This window comes from Vulpes vulpes, chromosome X (assembly GCF_048418805.1).
Source record: "Vulpes vulpes isolate BD-2025 chromosome X, VulVul3, whole genome shotgun sequence".
Classification (NCBI taxonomy): Eukaryota; Metazoa; Chordata; class Mammalia; order Carnivora; family Canidae; genus Vulpes; species Vulpes vulpes.
In genome coordinates, this window is record NC_132796.1 from 27,425,848 (window position 1) to 27,452,371 (window position 26,524).

Here is a 26,524-nt window from a genome sequence, read left to right on the forward strand (position 1 = left end):
AAACACTGCTGTTCAGTAGGACACATATCATCATATGACCACTGTAGACACTTCGGAAAGCCTGGTCACAGTGGGAAGTGTGTGAATTACACAGCTTTCTGATTTTCTGAGCACATTATGGCTTGCTCTTGCACTCCCTCAAGGAAGAGGCCTTTTCTATTTACTATATTTATCAGCAGTTACCTCCAGAACACCTGCTGGCCAATTAGACTTTCCTTGTGGATTCCTTGCAGGCACAATATTGTGTAATTACATTCTCAGCAGTGTTTATTTGGTTGTCTGACTATATGGGGAAAGGTTTTATACTCTTATTTGCATACAGAAAGCAGACTTCATCCACCTACTAGGTGGATCTACCCACATAGCTACACAGCTCTCCAAGAGTGATTTACAATGAAAAGCTTGGCAATTAACAGTATTAGAAAATCAGCCATGCATGCCAATAGGGAATATTGGAAAGCACAATAAAAATAACAAAAGGTTATTTCACAAAACTCTTTACATGTTCAGTGTCATGTCAAGAACATCCTAAATATTATTACAGAAAAATCAACACTATTCTGTTCTTCCTGCACATAACCAGATGAGTCACATGGGTGCTTGAGTCTATACACTACCGCTGCTTAATACAAGAGTGCCAGTTCTTCTTCAAGGACATTAAGATTATTTTTGAGGATTCCTATATAAATGAGATTAGACTCTGTAGATGTTTAGCTAGTTGCAAAGAGTGACTCTCTTAAAGGAAAAATGAAGGTAATTTTAAAAAAAAATAAGTAGAATCCCAGGCCTTATTTTTTTTTAATCCCAGGCCTTATTAAACAAATATTCAATTACCAAAAAACTGGACCTCCTCTAGATAAAATCAATAAAATACAGGCAGCAGAAAACCCACAAAAATATAAATTGGTTATTCTGGCATGTAAGCAGATCTTTCATGACAAATGTAAATAAGTAAAAATAAACTATATTAGAAAATTAAATGTATAAACACTATGAGGGATGCATTATAATATTTTTCAAGCACTACTCAGTCAAAAAAAAACCCCAATTTTTAAAGCAACACATCTCTCAAAATCAAAGACATCACTCAAAAATGTTAAATAAAGCACACACATTGAACAGGAAAAAATGTATTTTCTGGCGACTAAGATTCTTAAGCAGCTTTTATTTATGCATAATATAGTTTACCCTACATATGAAAAAAACCACAGGCAAGGTATATTATAATTTTAGCTCTAATACCTTGAGAGCATTATGTTTTGTCTGTAACAGCTGTTGTTTTATCTTTATTTCCTCTCGCTTTCTCTCATCTGTGATTCTTTGTTGTAAGTTGTCTCCTCTTTGCAACAATTCTTTTACAGTACCCTCATTGTCTTCACTCTGATTAAAAACAACAAGTACAGTCTCATTTTGGTTTTTAAAAAGCTGTACATCGTTAACAAGAGATAATAAAACATGTTATTTAAACACACAAAAAAAAATCCAATTTAAGACTTTCGGGAATGTTGTTCTAAGATACTGGGCTCATACTTTTCCTTTTATATGGTTTATTTGAGTTTTGTAAAGAAGGATCTAGGAAGGATATCATCCAGTTCAAAAGGATATACCTGATTGGGGGGGCATATGTAGGAAGATAGACTTGTAAGGTACTTCATCATTTCAGACAAGGCATCAAATGGTGTGAAGCATTCTTTTGGCTTTGAGTTTTGGTAGATTTTCAGAAATTAAAGAAGTTTGGAGACATGAACTAAACGTGTCATTTACAATGTTAACTAACCCATGCAGAAATATGGATGTGGATGTATGTCAGATGGCAATGATCCTTAATGGTTTAAACACGCTCACTCCTAAGTAAACATATTTTAAATGTACACAAATTTCTATATAATAATCTACTTTAAGTAGCCTATATGTCCAAATTTAGGATGAATATTAGGACATTAGTACAAAATGATGTATTCAAGTGTTGCCAAAAATTGCAACTAGTTTCTAAAAATATGTCATATATACAAGCTGTTTTTAAATGCGATCAAATAAGTATAAAATATAGATTAGGAAAATTACTTGAAAAATTTTTTGGTATGCGTTCAGTTTCTTAAACTCCAAGAAGAATATTTTTATTTACTTTGATATAAAACTATTTGAATAAGTGCCAGTATAATATGGTAGCATATGTGTGACCAGGTAATTTTTCACTTCTCGTTTCCCATCTTTCTTTCAACTCAGTATATGAAAACTTTCTTTTGAGAAGATTCACCCTGCAGTGGTACTCAAGGTACTCTGATAAGCTAAGAAGAGTAAATGTTAGATGGTTTTTAAAAAGTCAGATATATGTTAGATGGTTTTTAAAAAGTCACATGTATTTGCATGTAACAATTCCTGGTACTCGAATGCTACCTATCTAAATCTGCAATGCATATTTAAACTGCAAAATGTAACAGAAGATTGATTTTTTTTCCAGAGGAATGACATTTTTATCAGAGGTTTTGAATTACTAGTGTAATAAAATAATATAGACATATGTTTATAATCTGTGAAAGACTTTATTTTAGAAAGTCTTTCCTTTTTTGTCTTTCCTTTCCTAGGGCTGAGGGAAAAAACAACCAACCAACCGAACAAACAAAACCCCAAAAAACCAAAGAAACCCACTTTGCTTCTTCCACTACAGCAGGTAAGGGCTATAGGGCAGAGTTGGTGAATAGCCCAAGAGGTGAACAGGACTCTCTCACCTCAGTGCCCTCCTGATTTCTTCTTTGACATGAAGGAGAGACAGCTGTAACTCAGTATTTTGGAAAGCCTCTTCTTGGCTTTCTCTTGCAGAGCTGAGTTAGCAAGGCCACCAAGCCCCATACACGGGGGTACTGGTTGATTCTGGGAGCTCGGGAAGTAAGAATTGATACCGGGGCCAACTAAGATTGGTGGAAAATAGTTTTCCTACTGCTTCACATGCCTACCATCTAAAATTCGTATTTTGCCTTTTACTGTCAGTTTAAAGCATTGTCTGAGAAGTCCCTAGTATTGATACAAGTCTGAGAAATCTCAAACAGGATATGTGGAACAGTAAAAATGCCATATTGGTGATGACTGTGGAAGAGGGAAAAGGAAATTGTGACAAGGACGTGGAAGGAGAAAAAGTCAGCAAAAAGGGTGTGATGCAGAAATCTTCAAGCCAGAGAGAAATGTAACAGACATTTTGAAATTAATCAGGGTTGAAGGAGAATGTTATGAGTTTGGGAGCAGCCCAGATAGTTATGTTTCTTTACTCCCATGAAATAAGCAGCATGAATTTATACACATTTTAGACATCTAGTGTACTATTTAATCAACTTTTTGTGAAAACCACTGTGTGGTAAACTTTAAAAAATACTTTTTCTATTTTGTTTAATAACCCTTCTCTGAAATAAACATTCTATTACACAAATCAAGACTGACACAAAACATCATCCATCCTCAATGGCTGAGTTTCTTATTAAATTTCCAATTTATTTTCTAATTTAACTCTTCTCCCCCCATTACATTTTGTCCTCTGAGTTTGAAAATAGCACAGGTCAAAGCAAAACTGTGGAACTACTTATTAGGATCTGCAAGTGCTCCTATGTGACCATACCACAGTAATTTGGCATTCATAATAAAAGTTCAACAAGAATATTTTGCAATTGTAATAAATCATTAGAATCACAAAATGTGCAAGGAATGCACTGAGAATTTAGTTGGAGACTTGAGTTATCTAATTTCCTTCCAAATATTTATTCATTTCACTCCTAGTTCATTCACACTTTTATCACAACCAATTTACCATATCTTTATTGAAGTCTTCCTCTTTCAGATTCACCCCCTGCTGAATTTCAGCCTCCAGTGGTTCAAGCAATTTTTGTATATCTGAGTTAAACTGCTCCAATTCCTTCAAAGGAATGGAGGCCTAAAAAAAAAGATAGTGCTAATTTAAATCAAAATTACTTTTTATTAGAAACATAAACCCAAAAAATTACATTTGTTCAAACTCCTGTTGCTAAACTAATGACATGCATTTATGTTTCCATATTATATTTTATGAAAGCTTTGAAATACAACTGGGAAAGTACCTGAGGATGCAAATAAAGACAAACATTTAACATCAGAGCTGAACATCCATGCAAGATAATGAAATTTGTCATTCTCTTCTTTCAACAAAAGTCCATTTCCATACAGTTGATTGAGCTAATTGTTAATATTCTAAAGTTGAATTTGATCTTATTTAAAATATTCTGATATAAATACCATTTGTGTAAATATGTCTTATCTGAAACTGCCTCATTCATCAAGTAATAGTAACCTTAGGTAGAAATGCAGAATTGTCTCCTTCTCCTCAGAAAAACTACATGGCAATCTGCTCCGATATTTTAAATGACATTTTTAGCATGGAAAATTTGACAGGTGTGCTCTCATAAGACAAACAATGCCATGAGCTTGCCTTAGGAATACTTCATTTGGTAGCACACATACAAAAAAATCAAGTGAATAAACCCAAAATATTTCACATAAAAAATCTGAATATGTGTTTTCCAACCTTACAAATATCACAGTTTCTTTGATTTTGAAATTCATATTGACCATAGTCTCGAAAACCTCTTTTTTCTATAAAAGCCACTTGAAGAGGAGTGATCAATAAAAATACATTGCAATTTAAATATATATTCAAAAGAGTAGGCAAGAGTTAATTATCAAAGTTTAAATTGTTAATGAAATAAATATTGATGCTATTGATATTTACCCTTTATTCAATTTCTTTGCATTAAAACACTAAAAATATTTTATACCTGACAGCTTCTGAAAACTCATAGATGACATATAGAAATCTTATTTTCTTACAGAGCTAAACATTTCCCCATTTGTAAAACCAATTCAGGAACAACTCCCAGTGTCTTATGCCAGGATGACTGCATGCATAAAGTCTGGTCCCCACCTATGGTTCCCCATCACATTCCAACAGTCATAGTCTTACTCTTTCTTTATTAAACGGCATCTCCTAGAGGATCATAAAGATAAATGTTCAAGGAAAATATCTACTAATGAAGAAGTGAATAATCAAATACTATTCATGAAAACATGATTTGCACACACAACATGAATATACACTTATCTGCCAGGCCCTTTTATACACATGAGGAAGGATATATGGGCTCTTTCTAAAAAAGTGACTTATTTTCAGTATTATTTTTAAATCTGAATGAACATTTGCAATTTGGAACATCATAGCAGGTTCTGGAACTGGTACAGAATGGTAGTATTATAAATATGCTTAAGGGATGCTTCTGCTGTTGTATTATAAACATACTTCTACACTTTTAAAACATATTACTCAAAGTATTATAAAAGCAAAAGATGAACAAACTTTCAAATCACAACTAAGCAATATTAATTTGATACTATTTTGTGTTATTGAATTGCTCACATTTGCTAATATATAATTAGAGCAACTGCAATATTCTACATAATTATGTGAAAATACAATGATAGGTATTTTTAAAATAACTTTGAGTGCTGAGGTGTCAAAATAACATGGGTCCATTCTGGGGCAGATTTATCTTACTCCTATGTGTGCTTTCTCTCTAGCTCACCCTCTCTCTCCACATAATCAAATAGAAAGAGTCATTTCAAAGACTCAGAACTTGGGCCTCAATGTATCTTTATCAATACTCCTTGCCTAATGCATTGTATTTTCTTCCCAATTTAACTATAACTTTCACAATATCTCCCAGATATTCATCTTTAGCTGGGATCTCACTTTTGAATTTTAATATAGACTCTCCAAAAACCAGCCAATTTCTCACTTAAGGTTCAACATGTCTAGAAATGAGCTCATTGTCTTTTCCCTAAAGCTGCTTGCAACACCAACTTCCCTAGTTCTGTAAATAGAAAACAATTTTTCTCAGTCATCCAGTCTTAGCATGTGAGTCATGTTATTTTTCAACACTTCACTCTAATATCTAATTAAATCAGATCATTGTGCATTCATTCACCATGATCTACTTGCTTTCTATTCCCAGAGATATCATCTCTTATACTCCTTACACAGGAGTTATGGCAATAACCTCCTTACTGGAGTATAATCTCCTCAGGTCACCAGTTCCATCCTTTGCACTGTGATCAGGTCAATATATTCCAAAAACATGACCTTCATGAAGGTATTTCTCTAGTAAACTAGTTCAAGTAAAGTCCAAACTCCAGCACAATAGTCAAGGCTTCCCCTGACATTGCCCCAAGGACCTTTCCAGCCTTATTAAAGTACTCCAGCCTTATTAAAGTACTCCTAATATCAAACTTTCTTATAGGCCTTTTGGTGAACTCTGGGTATGACCCCCTTCTTGGCCTTTAGGATGTTTTATAATCTTCTGGTGAAGACCCTAAGCTCCTTCATGAGAATGCTGAGATTGAATCAGGGCTCCACCATTTAGTAGTGGGGGGACCTTGGACAAGTTATGTGTCCTCCTTGAGTTCCAGTTTCATGATTTGTAACATTAAGATAAGAGTATCTACTTCATAGGGCTGTTATGAGAATCAAATATAGTTAGAATGTTGTCTGAGATACAATAAATGCTTAATAAATATGGGTTATTCTTTTCTCCCCAAATCTTATGTATCCATATTACATACAGAAACTGCTCGATAAATATTGACTCTTACTGTTTCCTCTCAAAACTGTACCTATCCATTGACTCCATTAAAAGATCTTTTGAAAACATATGGTTTATGAAGGATAAAATAAATGCTTGTTGACATAGCATTTCTATTTTACCAAGGTAACTGACAAAATCATTAAGTTCTAATGGTGAGCATGGAGAAACTGAGACTCAGTTTGGTAACATTCTATCATTCTGAACAACATAACTTGTTGATTAATTAATCTGTATTGATGCAGAGGGTAGCTTCAAAGAGGGTGCCAAAGGGCTTTGTATTTGTTCAGCTCTGTGCAGTATTTTCATCAGTAATTATTTGAAGACAGAAAAGGCATGTAAAAAAACATGCAATGAGAAGGATGAGTTCCATGAATATCCCATAAAAATAAGGGATTTTTCAGTCTTGTTCAACCTGGAGTCATTCCTGGTACATAGGAGGCACTCATAAATGAATATCGCCTAAGTAAAGGAATGACTATTCATGAGGTAGTAGAATAAATATTTCAAGGAGCTCTTGAAAGATCTAGAATTTTAAACAACACGACTTCTATTGTATAAAATCAAAAAGGCCTAATTGGCCAAATGCTAGAAACAATGATACCACGAAGTACAAAAATCAGTATAAGCAGATACAAATAGCTTTTAGGAAATACTACTACAAAACAATTAACTAAGTAATTTGAACTTAGATTTTATTAGTAGTATATGTAGGGTCCAGATTTCCTGATCAAAGATTATCATGCATTTGTTTAAAAAGGCCATTACATAGTTTAGCGATTTGAATAACTTGAATCAATGGGTAGGAATTACTTGGAGCCTGAATTTTAGTTCAATATAAGAATAACTGATTAGTGCTATGTTTCTTTTTTCTTTCTTTTTAAAAGCACCAATTTTAAAGTAGTGAGTTTCCCATTGCTGAAAATATACAGAGGGAGGATGATGATGTATTAGGGTATATGCTACACTTTTCACATGAATACTTCCCCCAAAATTTATCAACTTATAGTAAATTCTCTGAATTCAAAGTTTTTAAAAAAATCTGTAGTAATGCAGCTAGAGAGAAATATAATGCAAATCATATATGTAATTTTAAATGTTCTAGATGCCATACTAAAAAGTAAAAAGAAATGGATGAAATTAATTATAATAATTTTTATTTATCTAATTTCCCAAAATATCATATAAGCCTATAATCAATCTAAAATTAAGAAGATATTTTATATTCACTTTCTCATATTAAGATTTCATAAACCACTATGTATTTTACACTTCTAACACTACTTAATTTGGAGTAGCCACATTTCAAATGTTCAATAGCCATATGTGGTTCATGGTTACCTTTTTAGTCAGTACAGATCAACAGCAATTATTAGAACTATGACTTTGAAAAGAACAAATAGTTCATTATTAGTTTGAAATATATCACAAGAGCAATATCTTACTAATGAAAGTCAAGAGGCTGAAATTTTAGTTAATAAATTTTAGTGGATTTAGACAATTCTTATAATTTCCATCTCACTCACTAGCATTCAGATATGTTCTCTGAGAGGAATTTTCTAGAAGCCTTCTGGGGATAGGAAAACTTATGGCAATGGGTTCCACATGTTCTAGGAGGAGTCTCTATTCCTCAATTAATGTGTAACTCTACTTTCTGCTGCAGTATCTCTTACATATTTGAATATAATGTTATTTCATTTTCAATGGTTTATGCTTTGTCTCACCACATTTTTAATCCCTGAAGTTTGGAATATATCTTATATACTCTATTTTCCATAGCAAATATAGCTCTTTTTTTGTATAGAAAAAGTACTTACTATATCAACTACCAGTTTTAGAACATCCAATGTATTAATTGAATTAACTAAGTTGTGACCAATTTTGCAAACAAAATAACCATAAGTACTCAAACCCAATTATTCTGGCTATACTATTAGCTGGAAAGACAAGCCATTTGACATTCATGATATTAATACTCTTTGTTCAGATCCAAGGAGTTGGGAAAAATTTTAATGCTTCCTTAATAATTCACTGGTTTACCATTAGGCCATAACAATTCTAATACAGAACGCACTTCTCTGACCAATTAGTTTTATATATCATTCCTTGGTCTTTGTTGTCTTTAATTTAGAATTATTATAAAAGTTTATAAAATAAATGCATGATAAGCAAGCACTCATAATTTAATAGCTCAGTCTTGAGTCACCAAAGTTTAAAACATATAAAGTATATAACGCCCACTTTTTAAATTCAGAATTATAATAAATTATTTAAAGAAATTGAAAGTAGTGGTGGGTAAGTCATCTTAATTATTGTGTAAATTACTTCTAGTGAATTCAAAGAAAATATATGACCACAGAACTAGAATCACAATTAAGTCACACAATGTTAGACAATGCACATAAGATAGGTTTTAGCATACATAGAAAATAGTCAAACACAGATTATAATATTGTAGGGGAGAGTATAAACCAGGCTTAGGTTTTACACAATTTAATTTTTTACTTACCTTTTCATCTTAACAGCTTTAACATGACTGTGTAGTCATACAAAATACAAATAAAGTAAGACATAGGAAAGTTTAATAAACAGATAGATAAACGGACACAAAAGAAAGAGACAGAGAAACTGAGAAAGACAACACTTTGTTTTCCTTGATTTTTTAATGTTTCAGATTGCTTAACAGCTATTAGTTGTGCTTTGCTGTATGATTTAGGATTAATGAAATTTAAGGCTTTGTTAAAGTCTTAGCATTTAAGGTGACTTATATAACAAGTTAACAAACAATAACACACTGAAAAAGGCAAAATCAATTACAAATTGATTCATTGTAAATTGGAAGCATTCAAATTACTCAGATACACTTTGTAATTTTTAAATTGTAACCTTATTTTTAGTTAAATATTACTTCTAACGTGCATAGATACACTAACATAATAATGACTGTGTTTACACAGACAGCAAAGTAAACATTTGTTAAAATAGACTATGTAATCTCAATAATCATGATAAATGGCCACTACATTCAAATAACACTAATATCTAAATTGAAACTAAATAATCTAAGTGCTACAGATTGCTTTAAAAATGCTTTGAATCAATCAGTCTCCTCTTTGCATTCTGCAGCTTTGAAAATTTACTTATCATTACAATTTCAGTATAAAAAATAAGATAATTCATGGAAACTAAAAGGAATAAAGTTTTAATGACCAGTAACATCCTGTGATACAGAAAAGACATACCACTTATGTGATATGAAGGGTTATTTCAAATCAAAATATCTGAGAGGAAAGAAAACTTACAAAGAGAAATAAGCATATTAAAAAGACCTATCTAGAATGAAGATAATCACAGTTTATAGATTCATTCATTCATTCATTCACTTACTTTAAATTCATAAGAGCAAACTCCAGAAAAACATAAGAAATTAAATTTTTAAAATGAAACAAATTGGCTGAAAACAGTGACATTATATTGGCTGGATTCTTTTAATAGCTCGGTAAGGTACTGGCTTATATTTGATGCTTTCAGGATGAAAATGTGAAAATGTGGTAACTTCGCAAACTTGTGAAGTTAATTAAAGGACGTTACCCAGTACATTGGCTTTTGAATTGATGAGATTAATCTCATGGTCATACTTTTCAGAATTAGATATAAAATATATTGGTCGGTTAAGATATATTGGTGGTAAAAGAATCAGCCCACTGCCTAATTTTTGTTAAATATAACTTGGAGTATTTCTCAACCTCATGATTAAATGAGTTCAGAAGTAGCAGCTGAAACAGAAGAAAGGATCACACTGTAAAAATATATGAGGGAGACAAATAAATTAAGAGCAAAATTACAACACTTTGGACAACTGTATTATTTCTTCCTTTCCTCCCCTCTCCCTTCCTCTCTCATTTCTGCTTTCAATTCTTTTTGTTTTTAATACAAAGAAGTGCACTGAAATCATTGCTTTTTAAAGTGAAATTGGACATGTTTATGTTAACATATAACACACCAACAATAAATACCTGCTAATATAAACAGAGGTAATGAAGTATGCTGGGTGTCAGTATGCTGAAGTGGACAAAGCTATGAACCAGGATCTGACATTTTTCTAACCAAGCTAACTGTAAGAACATGGGCAACTCACTGGCTCTCACAGCTCCCTGGAAATATCTGAAAGTCCCTGGTCCAAGGAATGATCACTTTTGCATCCGCTGACTGATTAGAGAAATAGTTTTCCTCCTTAAAGGATCACAATCAAGAATTACCAAATACATTTATGCATTTTAAATGTCATGCTAGTAAGACCCAGTTAGTTCTAGCAAATGACACTGTTCAACAAACTCAATTAACATCTACATTGAAAACATTTGAAATGATTATAAAAAGGGTTTGTTACCAAATTTTCAAGAGAATTAACCTTGAAAAAGAGATAGCAAGTTACAAATGTGAAAAAACGTTGTTAATATAGGAATCCTGTTGCTAATTTCATTTCTTATTTATTCCAGTGAAATAAAATTAGCTAGTATAGTGTTACACAGTAGGGGTATTAATTTGTTAATATTATTTGATAAATGTAATTGTTACATTTTTAGTACTCTACAAATTATGCAGTACCTGTAGAACTTTACCAAAGTTTTTAATCTATGTTTTCTGTTATAGTTTCTTTGTAGAAAATTTTACTAAAATGTGCGTGTGTGTGTATATATATATGTGTGTGTGTACACCTATGTATGTACACATACACACACATACACATATACAAACAAGAATAACCACACCAATTAATGGGCCATGTTCTCTACTGTGAGAGGAGGTGTTAAATTAGAAAGACACTATAAAGGGTAAAAAGATCAATATATTTGTATTGATAAACCTGATTACTGAAAATTAGGTATTACTTAAAATTTTCAAATCCAAAAAATCTTATTTGGACATTCTAGGTCACATTTATAAGAGGCATTATTTATTTACCACTGATGTTTAGGAAAGCCAAAACATCTATCTAAACTATCATTAAAGTATTTATATACTACTTTTCACATATAAAGCCACTATTTAAGATAGATTAGACCCAACCAGATGGGGTTTTTCCTCTGATATATTCTAAATTAAATGAAAAATGCACTGGCTTTCTCAAAGCCTTGTGTGTGTGTGTGTGTGTGTGTGTGTGTGTATATGCACGCATGAGCATGTGTATGAAAGTCTCTGGTCCAAAGAACAATACTTTTGCATCTGCTAACACTGATTGGAGGTCAAAAACTTGACAGTGTAATCATTATAACAACAAAACTATGAGTATTTACACATATAATACCAGATTGTCCAAATTTCATGTTATAATTACACTAAATACATATAGTGAAACTGCTACATGAATTTCAAAAGCAATTTTCAGGCCCATTATGGAAATTAAAGAAGATATGAAATAAAATATCTAATGGAACATAACTTTTTTCCCCACTGGCACATATATCTTAACAAAGAATTGAACACCTAGAAAACAAGTTCACTTTCCTTTTGCTTAGTACCAACTGTAGGACCAATAATTTAACATTTCAGCTCCATAGAAATTTAAATAGTTAAATGATATATTAAGTTTTATAATATTTTATAACAAAGTAATTGCCTATATTAGTAGGACATGACTAGATAAACCTATTTAGTCAACATTATTTTGAAATTAAGTATTATAATGTGGCAAATATATCTTGATGCATATTTTATTCTTGAAACAAGCAGACTTTCAACCTCAATGAAACTTGAATCCTGATTCATTTTTCAGCTCACCATCTTTTTGGCCCTCACATATAATAATTTAAGTCTAGGTTAGTTCTCAATGTCTCTAGACCACTGGTTCTCAAAGTGGGTCCCCAGATCTTCAGCATCAATATCACCTAGAAATTTCTTAGACATGCAAATATCAGGCCACAGGCCTACTGAATCATAACCTCTATTGGTGGTGAAGGTGGAGGATAGATAGCAATCTGTGTTTTAACAATTACTCCAAGTACTGAAAGGTTTGAAAGTCGCTGCTCTACTTTATCACTTCCTTTTCATTCCCCAGAGATACTCCTTTATTTGAGGTTCTCCATGTTTCTCATCTAGACTATTGCAGCAGCTTCCTAATTGGTTTCCCTACTTGCTGTTATTATTCAGCTGAATTCTCTTCACAACCACTGTTGGACTAATCTTTCAACAGTACATTGAAAAAAAAAACATTAAGAACTCCTCATTGCCTACTGAATCAAGCATAAACTATTAGTCTGGTTGTCATGACCTTTTCACACTGTGTCTAATCATCCTTTTCAATTTTATCATCCACAACTAAGCTTCACACTCCATGCTCTACATTTCATAAGTAAACTGAATGTACTCTCCATTGAATACTCTATACACTCTTGAGCTTTTTCATAGGTTATCCTGAATTGTTACGTCCTCTATGTTGCTAGAATGGCTGCCAAATTCACTCAGCATACACTCATTCTTGGCCCAATATCTGTGAACATATCTCACTCCACTATTAAACAGTAAGCTCCTTGAATTTATCACACCTTAGCTAGCAATACAGGTACCACAGAAACAAACACTGTGACCTGAAATACTACATGATTGGTAATAAATCATTCATATCAGTCCCTTTTCCCAGCCATTCCTTCATTAGTCCTTTAAGATCTACCTCAACTATTATCTCTCCCAAAATGCAGACCCCCTTTCCAACTTGGCTTCTCAGAAGATGGAGAGGGAGGAGTAGAGCTGCCATAAGGAACAGGACTACATTGTTTAATTTCTTCCCTCTATGCATCTGTTTCTTGTCACCTTCTTTTCCTGTCAGTACCTTCCTCACCACCACCCTGCTATGTCATCATGTTCAGAAGCCCTAAGACAGAAAGAGTTGAGACACGTTGTCTTTCCCCATTGATTCCATCGACTTTTCCCAAGATTAGGTTACCGCTGACTCATTTTTATAATTCTGACCATCCCCATTAATGCTGCCATTTTCCCAAACTGATTTCATACAGATTAGAAGAGTTTAAACTTTCTTAAAGCAGTGAGATAACACTGATAAATGAAATGGGAAGAGGTAGCATTTCATGTCATTTCCGGGAAAGGCAGAACTTCCTAGTATTTCTTATATTAGTCCACTTGATAAATCTGTAAGGCTGGTCCTTACAATGGAAACAGCAAAGACATCTTCTTGACCCCAGAAGCCAGAAAGAAATTAGCCATTCCTCCATTACCTTTTCTGATCAATTTCTGTCTCAATTCTAAAAATTTGGTCATTCAAGGCTAACATATGATGGAAATAATTATTGATATTAATGATTTTGACCATTTTGTATCTATATAGTAATATGTAGGGTTTTTAAATGTATGCTTTTACATATCTTCAGTCATTTAATCTTTATCACAATCTTGAGGTTAAGATAAGACAGATACCATCTGACTACTTTTCTAGATAAAAACATGGCTCTGAGAGGTCATTACCATGATCACATTCAAAGCAAGGTTTGTGGCATGAAATGAAGAACTTTTCCCTTTCACCATGATATTCCTCATTAATAGTTAAAAGTTACCACCACAGAGAACTACATCTGATGGACACGTTCTCAACCAAACTAAACTGAGGACTCCACTGCTCATTGCCTTCTGGATTTTGCAATTTCTTGTCATGAACAGTCCTTGCAGGAGACATAAACTTTGTATTCCTCACCAAACAACAAATCCAGGAATTGCTGGTGAGGTTTTAGGGTTAAATTTTGCTCTACTCAACTGCCCTTCCTAGCTAACCTTTAAAACAATCCTAAAGTTAGTTCCTATACTGAGTCTATTTTCCACCCATATATATTCCCAACCTACCTTTATCACTGTAGATTTTCTCCCAGATTATTCTTCTAAGTAAAACCTGCCCATAGACTCAACCATGTGAGGGCATACTCCAACCCAATTTTACCATGCATAAGCCCTACTGTATTAGGAGCTTGACTTTGAGATCAAAAATCACCCTTGAGAATTCCAGCACTTCCATAATTACCCTATTCCATAAGAAAACACACATATAGGTCATTATTTTAGATTTATTGTTACATCAGTAAAAGATCATTGGACTTTCAAACTTAAGAACTATTAAGGGCTAATCTAACTACTCCTAATTTTAGTTAACCTAAACCAGAACTTTTTTTTAAATTTTTATTTATTTATGATAGTCACAGAGAGAGGGGGGGCGGTGCAGAGACATAGGCAGAGGGAGAAGTAGGCTCCATGCACCGGGAGCCCGATGTGGGATTCGATCCCGGGTCTCCAGGATCACACCCTGGGCCAAAGGCAGGCGCCAAACCGCTGCGCCACCCAGGGATCCTAAACCAGAAATTTTACACCAAGTTCTATGGACATAACTTGCATCTCCTGAACCCTACCACAGGAAGGAGAAAGATAAAAGAGTAGAAATCCACCCATCCAGTAAGTCGCCTGCTATCCATTTTATACATTCTTTTCTAAATAATAACTATTGGAGGTGGGATACTATTTATATATAAATAAATATAAATTTACAAATATAAATTTTGTGTACTAATCTAGTTTAACTCCCTTATCTTACAAACACTAAAATGGAATTGAAATCACATGTTCTCTTTAATGCTGACAAAGTTAGGCCTGGGATTCAGTCTCTTATGTTCACTGCTCTTCATATTATACTATGTGATTGATGGAATTATTTCATTAATTGAACATCTTTATGAAGATGCAATAGTGTTAATTAAGCATGTCATATGATTTCAATAACTAAGTTTGTGTTCATAAACAGATATTTTTAATTATCTTTTGTATCTCTGCATATTTCCACACTCACTAGCACAATGCAATGAATAAATCAGTAAAATGTCAAATAAGCTTTATCTCTAGGTTTTTGGTTTCATTATGATGATAGAGTATAATTATTTCTCAAAGCCCCCAAATGGGGTCACTATTGTATCCAGTCATTTTTATTATTTTAGAGAAAAAGGAGTACTGTGAAAAGTGACAATGTGATTCTTTTGTTAATTAATCTATAATTGAAAATACTGATTTAAAATCGCTTATGCCCTTCTTCAGTAAGGAAAATGAAAGAAGTGCATTGAGTGGCTCACCTAATGCATGAGGTATGAAAGTAACCAACAACTTTGTACAGAATATAGAATGAAAATTCACAAACTTCTCTTGGCCATGCTAAGTCTGGCAGCTTCTATTGTGCAGGTTGAATTCTAGTCATTTTTCAAGATCTGTAAGTCACAATCTAATGATATAACTTGTCTCAATCTACTGTTGAAAGGATCAGGAAAATAATACCCTGTTTTCTCTTAAATATTCTATAGCTTAGTGATACATATGACAGGAAAGATACAAAACCTAGTAATGAAGTATTAGCATCCATTTTTTAAGATGACTGAAATAGCCTTTGGTTGTTTAGGTATTACATACTCTAATGATAATCCCTAGAAGTAAAAACAATTGTCTTAAACAGCAGAGTAAATTGTTACCAAAAACAATTATGCTCTGAAAATAAATTTTAGAGCCTTTCAGATATTTTCCAGGTGAGGACGGCTTCCTTAAAATAGTGCATAATTACAAAGAAGAAGCAATGCATTAAGGTAAGCCCAAACCTTTTTGCTTTGGGAAGGTGAGTTCTGAAGGATAACTATGTTTCATGGGTATAAAGTAGTTGAAATTCATATCACATTTCCATATATTTTAGAAACTCTTTTAAATATGTACTAGTACATATAACAGTGATACATTGGAATGCATTAGAAAATATAGCAATTGTAAATCATGCTATTATTAGGTGTCCATATGTTTCTAAATAACTTCCAAACATACTCGCCTATTGTTCCAGGGCTCAACACTTACCTGACATATTACATCATATTTTCTCACAAATATTTCAATAATGTTTTTCTCATTTAAGATTATTTATAGCAATTATCTGCATATGTAAATACATATATTTATTTTACATACATTTTGCATGTGAAAGCATATCATATATATTGAAAAATGTGTCAAACGACATTTTATAAAATTTGGGGTAATTACCTTGCAATTTGACACTCACTCAAAAGAGTTGGATTTATATATTTTTATATATTTTTGCAAGCTACCTATTAGGTAAGATTTTGTCTTCATTAAATGTTACACAAATATAGTGTTACCATGCAAAAGTTCCACATCCCCTGGTTCTTCATTCAATAAATATAAATAGACATATAAAATTACAAAATTAAGATATATAAGCTTTGCAATTATTCGTTTTCATGGCTTGAGCATGTTGCTGTCCCTAATGGGTTTTGTCACAGTAAGTATCGGCAATTAGCATGAGCAAGTTAAATACACACACTTACAGATATGTGCACAACCAATAAAGAGATACAAATGCCCTAGATCATGCAGGAGATGTACAAGGCCCCATTTTAGATATTTGATCCATATTACACACAAGCAATATTATATTTGGCAAAATAAGTCAGTAGTGCTTTCCTTAGATGGATGTCTTTTGTGCTTTTTTTGTTGTTGATGGCCTGCAGCATGCTATTTGTTACTTTGCTGTAGGTTACCCCTGAAAGTACATATGTAAACCAGTACAGAATGCAGTTCTAGAATAGCTGTGACATGAAAAGAAAAATGACAGAGAGAGAGACAGGGAGACTGGTGAGGGCTAGTGGGGAGAGATTGACCTCCCATGAGATTCAGTGGTAAAATTTCCTTAAACACATTTTGGCCTTCATTTTCTTTTTGAAAACCTTGCTGTGGGGGTTGCTTGCCCCCTTCAGAGTACTGCGCAACCTTCGCAAGAGATCATTTATCACTAGTTTCCACCTTGGAGCAGATCTTCCTACCTTTCCAGTCTTAATTCTGTGAGAAATGGCTGCAAATCGATGGTTGAGCTCTGAGATTTTGGGCTCTACTACTTTCCTGCAGTGGTCGCCGCGGTTTGCCATCAGGTTTGCTGCTTGGTCGCGTGTAGAATCCACCTTTGGACGCATGTCATTCATTTCAGCCTTTAAACGCTATATTCCGTGAGCAAGAGACAGGGCTTGAAGTTAGTAATTAAATGGAAGTTGAGAGAGAGCCAGAGAGCGAGAAAGAGAAAGAGAAAGAAAGAACGAGCACATGCAGAGGTATACAGAGGGAGGAAAAAGCCAACTTCCATAAAATAGAGGAGAAGACTGAGAATGTATGTGATCTTGGGAAAATAGGTCACCATGCTTGTTTAACTTTGGTCTATGTTTATTTTTTTTTTCTGATGCAGGACAAGGGATGTTTTCCTGACTTCTCTATGTCACCTGCAACAATCATCATATTTTATATTTAGTCTTATTTTATCTTAACTCTACTCAATTTCATGGCTGTAGAACCACCTTAATATGTGTTTAGGAGGAAAGATAGCTGAAGAACAATTTTCTATTCCTTTCCAGGTACTTTTGAGTTTCCTTTGCTTATCATATTGAGTGTCATGGGGAAAAGTGGATTTTCCAACAGATAAGGATTCTGTGTCACAGACAGAGGGAGTAAGGAAGGTTCTGACTGACTCAAGGGGTCAGGGAGGGTATAAGTGAAATAAATACCTCAGGTCCTATTATTCCAAAGACCTGAAGGAAATTCACTGTAAGATGGCATTCCTTAAATACGTGTCAAAGGACAAGAGAAAGCAAAATAAGGTATATACAAAAGGGAGAATATGTTTTGGGGATAGCCTGAAACACATCAACAGTTTTTCATTAAAAAATGAACTATTATCTTTGGAAAATAGCAAGCTTCATTAAAAAAGAAACAAATGAATTGTTTAAACAGAAACTGTAATTTTTTAGCGTTCAATAAGTAGCAACTCACTGGTTAAATACAATTATTTCAGGAAAACAAAATACGGAATCCTTAATTTAAAGGAAATTTGTTAAAATTCAACTCTTCCTATTTAATTGAGAAAGGTGTTATCAAATGGAGATAATATAGCATCAATAAGATAGATTCGCACATAATACCTCTTATATCCTTTTATAGGTGCCATTTTTAAAAAAATGAAGATTGAGTTGCCTTTGAGAAAGATGACTCAGGATGTCCTAATAATTGCTTTCAGTACACAAAAAGAGAACACAAAGCCATGTTTACTTTACAGATAGTTAAAAATAAAAACATCCAGTTTTATATAAGCTCAGTAATGTTACTAATTATGAAGATTTGGACGTTGCATAGGTAAAACGTCCAGATGATTGGATTTCAGGTGTTTAAACAGATAGAGTGTGAATGATACCAGGAAACTGATCCTTGTGTTTGATGTAAGAATACACTACTAACTAGGCAAATGGGCAGAAATTTGCAAAATGACACCAAAATAAATCCTGGAATCCCATCTTCATCATAGTTTACGTTTTGTGTAATTTGCTGAGAGGTGGATATGGACAGATATCCAGATTACAAAACTCTTCAAAATCATTAACTCCCATGTGAATTAAGGAAGTAGGGAGGGAAGGAAAGAAGGAGGAGAGGGAGGAAGGAAGAGAGGAAGAACTTTTTTCATTCATATTATTAAGAAGTCCTTGATAATCGACATGATTGTTGTGTAGTTAGAAAATTGCTTTTCATAATATTTTATTTGCTACCTTAAGTATGTCTTCTTTTTGCTGAGGTTTCTTTTTCTCAGATTCATCCAAAAGTGCATCAGCCTGAATGATCCAGTTTGTGATGTAATCCACATTCTGGTCAAAGTTTTCCATGTGTTTCTGGTATTCCTTAATTTTAGAGAGACATACCATGACATACCATTGGTTAGACAATATTCTTAAAAGATTTGTCCTACTTTCTACAATGTTAAAAGACAAAAAAGTTGGCATCAGTAAATCACACATTAGTGTGATCTCCATATAAATTACAGCACAGCCATGGCAAAATAATAAAATACAGTTACAGGTGTTCAGTTAAGAGCCACCATTTATGTGGAGTTGAGAAATTAGCAGACACGAATATTATTATTCAAAGCATATATAATTTCTTTCTCATAATGATGAGGGGTTGAAAATCCTCCAGCTTCTTCTCTTACCAACAAAAGGTTTAACCACTCTTCTGCTCGGGAAGTGACGGCTATCCAGTTACTATTCAGAAGACTCAGTTTATCTTCCACCAACATTTCCTTCTTGCCCAAAACCGTTTTCAAGGCCTCTCCTACCTCTGTGACACTCTTTAGGTGAACCTTCTGTTTCTCAATCTCTTTCTGAGTAGCCTGTGAAAAGGACAGTATTTGAGTTTGGAGTAATATACTGTAGTCTTAAGATTTAATGCTTTTGAAATGCCTTGTGTATGGTTACTGCAGTAAGATTTTTCAATGATTTAAACCTTCAATATGTCTTAATGAGTGGTGAAAATCATACCATATACATTGCAGTTTCCTTACTGGGTACATATCAACATACATGTATACAGAAACAAGACAAATTTCTATTTACTTATGATTATTTTCATTTAACAGATAAACACACATATTACCCATGTAAACATATTTATATTTACTTAATTTGTAAATGTACTGGGGGAAGACAGATCTGAAAAACTGCATCAACAAATAAGCAACCGTTTTTAGAAAATTTAGCAATTACTGTGCTCTTGAATTTTTACAGCAGAAATTTTCAGTGTTGTGGTGCCAGAAACCTATCTGGCATGTGGTGAAACCTAAGGACTCTTTCTCATAATAATATTTTTTAAAACAAATTTAAATCCACTGGATTTTAAAGGAAAAGAATCCCACTGGAATACAATATACAAAATACCTTTTGTAAACTTATAAGATAAAAAAAATAAATAAACTTATAAGATACTAATATCTGTTTTCTTTCCTAACATGTGTAACTACAATAATCTAGCAGCAGATCTTTAGTGTAATTTAAATAATAATGATGACCATAACTGTTTTTTTGAAATATATACAATGGCTAGAATGTGATATAAATTTATTTGACATTTTTACTGGTGGCAAAGTCGCAGCAACTGCTGCTATTATTGGGGTTGGTTGCTCACATTCATAATTTTAAAAATGTTTAATTTCAATTAGAGGACTGTGAAAATAAAGAGGTAATATGAAAACTCCTAAGGGGGAGCACAAGCACATTTAATATTAGAAATTATGTAGAAAGTTGATAGAAAAACTGATCCTAGTACCGATGTTTACTGTCCGCTCTACCTACAGCCCTTTTCTTGTGATAGATCATAGTGGACCAGGTGACCATCTTGCATTTCCCTGCCTCTGCCCCACCACTTTCTCGACCACATACAGTTGTAGGACATTCACTAAGAGGTAAGCCAGACCAGATCCTCTCAAGAAATTTAACTAAAAGATACAGAAACTGTCATAACAAATCAGCTAAGTCATTTATAAATGAAACTGATGTCTTCACCACAGCAAACCAAAGCCATCGTAAGACAAAAATCACTGGGGAGCAGGAATAATAAGAAAGAGGAGGGAGCCCACCTGTGAAGAGGCAAATGAAATATGCACAGAGAGTAACAGAGGTGGTCTAAATAATGGACAGCGAGAGTCTCTATGAGTCCAGCTTATATCTCATCTCTGATTCCAAGATGCTCTCAAAGTGACTTTTCTATCTATAATAAATCTTAAAAGTTCCTGTGGCTGTCTTTCCTTCACAGCATCAGGCCTGTTGCGCTCAAAAGTGCTATGAAAGGGAATATAAAGGAAGGGAGAAGAAATGTTGGGAAATATCAGGAAGGGAGACAGAACATAAAGACTCCTAACTCGGGGAAACGAACTAGGGGTGGTGGAAGGGGGGAGGAGGGCGGGTGTTGGAGGGGAATGGGTGACGGGCACTGAGGTGGACACTTGACGGGATGAGCACTGGGTGTTTTTCTGTATGTTGGTAAATTGAACACCAATAAAAATTAATTAAAAAAAAAGTGCTATGTATATATATTTTATTTTTGCCTTTCACATCACATGAGTAGGGGGAATAAATGAGGTTAAAAAAACTGTATTAAGTAATTTGTGTACAAAAGATACTGTTTCTCCTAATCTAAGATATTCTTTTGGATTTGTATTTTTCTTTTCCAATAGAAAAATATCTTAAATTCAAGTAATTATTGCCAAATGCACTTACTGCCTATCATGTAGAGGGTTATCTGCAATGTAGGTGTCAGCAGTAGTACTTAGGTGAGCTTAGCTGTTCAGAGAAGGAATTCCTTCATGTATCAATAGTAAATGATACTGAGCTTCTACTAAAAGGGTCATTGTTGTAGCAGTGACATAGGTGCTTCTACTTAACGTCTTTAAGAAAATTATGAGAAATGCCTCATTTGCATAACAGCCCCTCCAGAGTTTGACTTGTGAGTGGTCAGGGGCTAGACACAGCGCTTTAATTCCTTTCATCTGCATCCTCGTGTAGAACACAACCATTACAACCTTACCTGGTGGCCATTGTTCTAGGCACTGTGAATAAAATGACAGAGAAAGTCTTTGTCCTTATAAAACTTATACTCAAGATATATTTTTTCAAAGATATGGAGAGATAGGCAAATTAACATTCCCTCCTTCCCACATTCATTCTAGACTAGTGGCTTGTCACCAGAGGTGAATTATTTGCAAAAGTAACAGCTCACAAAGTTAGTTAATCTTGCTTTCTATTTGGATTTATAATTATCTCCTAAAATGTCTTAAAGATGACACTATGTTTTGGCTTTGACATAAAAAAAAAATGTCGTATACACTTACATTTGTCTCTTCTATGCCAGGCAATGCAATTAAAAGCAATGGAAATTTCCAAATCTCAGGACGGTTAGAAGTTTTGAACTTAGGAAATATTGTTGCAAAAAGTTCATGGATCACAACCAACTATTATGGATTAAACATCTGCCAAAATTCTACTGCTAATTTCAAGAGAAAATGTTTAACGTCCAGGGATACTTCATTCAGTTAATGAAAATAATGAAACAGGAAGTGTAGATAATTTCTGGTGTCACCTTAGCTTCCCCAGTATGATAAGATAGAACTCAAAGACATTAAATTTATCACCATGGTGAACATGAGCTTGAAAAAAGCAGTGATTATTGTGGTGGACCCTAATTGCTTACGGCCAAAAGTGATTTACTCTTTCCACTCTTACTGTAATAAAGCCTAGAGTTCAATCGTTACATTTGGCATTCAAGAACAAACTGGTATTAAATCATTTTTATAAATACTATAATAGGGAAAACATTGTGCTCATTGAATGGACTTTTATTTTTCCAAAAATATTTTTACATTAGCTTCAGGTGTATAAGAGACTTATTTTATTTTATTTTTTTAAGATTTTATTTATTTATTCATGAGACAGAGAGAGAGAGAGAGAGAGAGAAAGAGAGAGAGAGGCAGAGACACAGGCAGAGGGAGAAGCAGGCTCCATGCAGGGAGCCTGACTCGGGACTTGATCCCAGGTCTCCAGGATCACACCCTGGGCTGCAGGTGGCGCTAAACCGCTGTGCCACTGGGGCTGCCTAAGAGACTTATTTTAAATTAAAAGTATGACTTTACAAAACTATCATCTTAGACTTCAAAAAATATACGGATTTCGCTTTCTGAAGATCTCAATTAAATATTAATTGGTGAATTGGCTTTTGATGCTTAATATCTATTCTGTACTGTTCCATTCACTGCCAGAGATTAGGTAGGAGTTAGCTTTTGCATATCATGCTTTAATTTTACCCAGTTTAGCTGCAGAGAATAGCTAAAATGCAATCAAATAATTTGGTATCATATTAGAAAGAATATATTTTTTTGACAAAGATGAGTCATCATTGGGATAAGCATGAATGGCTTTAAGGGAGAGGTGATACTTGAAACTGAAGTTCACCATTACGGATTGGATGGCTTGGTTTGACTACAGACTGAGTGCCAAACAATCAAGAAAATATGAAGCTCCAAATCAAAAACCACCACAAGAAAAATATGGGAGACTTACCGGAAACTAAAAACATACATTTTATGATATCAAGGAACCATTCTCCTAGCTTTAATTGTTTCCCATACCATAAGAATGTCTATTGTTGCTGATGCATTAAGAACTGAACCACTGGATTGAACTCCAGCTACCATTTTGGCCTTTCTCTCCATACTCTCACTCATGTCTCTCTAAGGGATGTAGTTTTTAATGGGGTTGGTGAGATGGGGAGAAAGAGTTGAACAAACATGATACTCGCTTCTCTTAAAAAGCATCAGCATCCGTGCCTTCTTTGGCTGCAGTGTTGGGTGAGGGATGGAGAAGATTCTGAACGGTCTACCCTTCTGAATAGAGAAGTTCAAATTCAGTGACTAAACCAACTTTCAGGATTTTTTTTTTTCAATCTTGCAGTATTGTGACAGCTTCTGGGGTTGATTTTAAGGTTCAGTAAAAAACAAAATTATGCACATTCAGTTTTATTTTGACCTATGACATGGCCAGAAGTCCAATTTCAGGAGCTTCAGTAGCAGCTTAATGTGAACTGTATACTTGGCACCTGGGGTTTTTAATGATATAGAAAAAACTATCAGCTAAGAATAGAACTCGGTTTAAATATTAACTGTCATAAAATCTAACATATTTTACTGTCCATATGTTTAATTTGTAACATTTGATACCAGCTCCAGAATTGAGTTGAAATATTAAACACTAATTTCCATTATTTCAAAGAAATAAATTTGTTGTCGACTTCTTCCTAGCCACAGCAATTTTCAAATGCTGCTTCAATTTCCTTATAACAAAAAATGGGTGGCATAGGTTAATTTCTCCTAATAAAGATACTCATGTGTTCATGTGAAGGATGGAAAATGCATTCTGATTCATTCTTCATATCTGAACGTTAAATCACTCAAGTCTAATTTAAAATGGCATGAGGTTCAGGATTCAGCCATCAGCTTATCAATTCACTTCACTTGATGGGTTAGCAGGCTGGGAAAACTCTGTTGGTCTCTGATGATCACACCATTATGTGATGGAAACATTTTTGTTAATTTTATTTAAAGATAAAATAGTAAAAAGTGTAAGATTAATCATCCAGTCTCACAGAAAACACATCCACACCCATATTCTGAAAGAGGCAGAGAAACATAGGCCATTTGGGCTTGAGCTCTCATATTTTCAGAGGTCCAGTGGCTTCCACAAGTTTTCCTGGAATTTTCCAGTGGCTTATATTCTTAAGATGACTTCTCTGACTTCCTATCATTCTGACTCCCCACCCCCAACCTTTTTAATCTCTAAGTGTCTCCTGTCCCATAGATTCTATCTTCTTTCAACCACACATTTAGTAAAAAATGTGCCATAATGCCATTTCCATATATCTTTACCCCTTTACTAAGATGCTAATTGTTGTTTATTTTAGCTCTTTCTTAATCTCTTATGTAAGTTCCCTCTAATACGGATGAAGGGTTAACTAACACACACAAAAGGGTATTTTAAAAGGTTCTCCTCCCAAGTGGATTCTGCGTTTAGTCAGTCTACATAAGTAGACATACCATTTTTGGTCATCAGGAATGGAAAAGAGTTCTCTCACCTTCAGGTACAAAGTATAGTTATGAGAAGAAAATTTTAAAATTACATTATTGTGAATTCTAAAATGCATTTGTCACATATTAAGATTTCTGAAATTGACATGACACATAGAATTTGTATTTATGTTTAAGGTGGTAGTGTTTCTTTTGATCCACAACAGCTGCAATTAAATCAATGGCATGTCATACAATCTAATGTCTTAAATGTAATAAAATATGTTATTAATTGTTTTCATAGGTCCTTACATTTCTGTCATGGCTAGAGGTTTAGGACACATTTTATTATTAGGCTAATGTGATGGAATAATATAATGATAAATTCAAAAATCACATAAAACATTAAATAGTAGATTTTGTGGCAATGTGTATTGACTTTTTATTAATAATGCATTGTCTATTAAAGAAGAATTTCATGAAAGCAGAATTTGCAGAACAGAAATTATAGCTATAACTATAATGACAGTGAATAGTGACTCCAATGGCATTTAACAGATGTTCTATTTTCTAAGTAACAGCTGCTTGATGCATTCATTGTACCAAGTTAATGGTCTGCTAGTGTTATTTCGCTTCATAGATAAATTACTATGCTCACTTTAAAAAAAGATATGTAATTTTTCATGGGAATGATAGTGTAACAGACTTTAGAAATAAGTAATAGTTCTCATGCTTTTATAGCTAAAAGGAGTGATGAGTTGAAGCAATTATCCAGATAATCTAGGACCAGAGGCCAGATCTCTTTAAACTGTGAAAGGTGATTGTTTAAAAAAAAATACAGGATATGGCTGACTAAACTGAATGTAGAACTTATAACTACTTGTATTGCATTGTCTAGTGGTTCTCAAACTTTGCTGAATTATTAGAGACACTGGCTATACTCAGGCCAATTAAGTCATAATCTTTGGGGAAATGCTCCAGGCATTGACAGGCTTTTAAATTTTCCCAGGTGATTTCAGTGTGCAGCCAATGCTGAGAACCAATTAGAAAACAAAATGATGCATTCTGTCACAAGATTTTATTGGGTGATTGCCATTACATTTTAGGATTGAAATGACAGCAGAAAGAAAATTGAGGAAACTTATCATTGTTCTTCCTCATTTTGAATACTATAAAAATCTGTCCCTGAAATCAAAGTGAAAATCACAATGACTTGTTATTGTGGCTATTTAGACATCAGTCATTATGCATTACTTAACACCCTGAATTGAATTCAACATTTGTGTGTATGTGTGATTCTTTTAGGCAACTCTTGATATCCCACCACTACTGTTAATAAAATCTAATGGTCAATTTATGAAAAACAGTAGACAGGAACTATCCAAAAAGCTGATGAATTCAAAGTTTTAGA

General features: G+C 33.7%; 1 protein-coding gene across 2 annotated transcripts in view; it reads right to left on the reverse strand.

The window, feature by feature from the left end:
- The window catches only part of DMD (dystrophin), a 2,426,617-nt gene that overhangs the window by 1,192,013 nt on the left and 1,208,080 nt on the right, over nucleotides 1–26,524 (reverse strand). For both annotated transcript variants that reach the window (XM_072743155.1, XM_072743156.1), the window contains exons 35-39: nucleotides 19,717–19,896; nucleotides 19,280–19,408; nucleotides 17,519–17,689; nucleotides 3,797–3,919; nucleotides 1,243–1,380 (exon numbers count right to left, since the gene is read on the reverse strand). In XM_072743155.1, coding sequence (XP_072599256.1) covers nucleotides 1,243–1,380; nucleotides 3,797–3,919; nucleotides 17,519–17,689; nucleotides 19,280–19,408; nucleotides 19,717–19,896 — 741 coding nt within the window. The remainder of the gene's footprint in view (nucleotides 1–1,242; nucleotides 1,381–3,796; nucleotides 3,920–17,518; nucleotides 17,690–19,279; nucleotides 19,409–19,716; nucleotides 19,897–26,524) is intronic.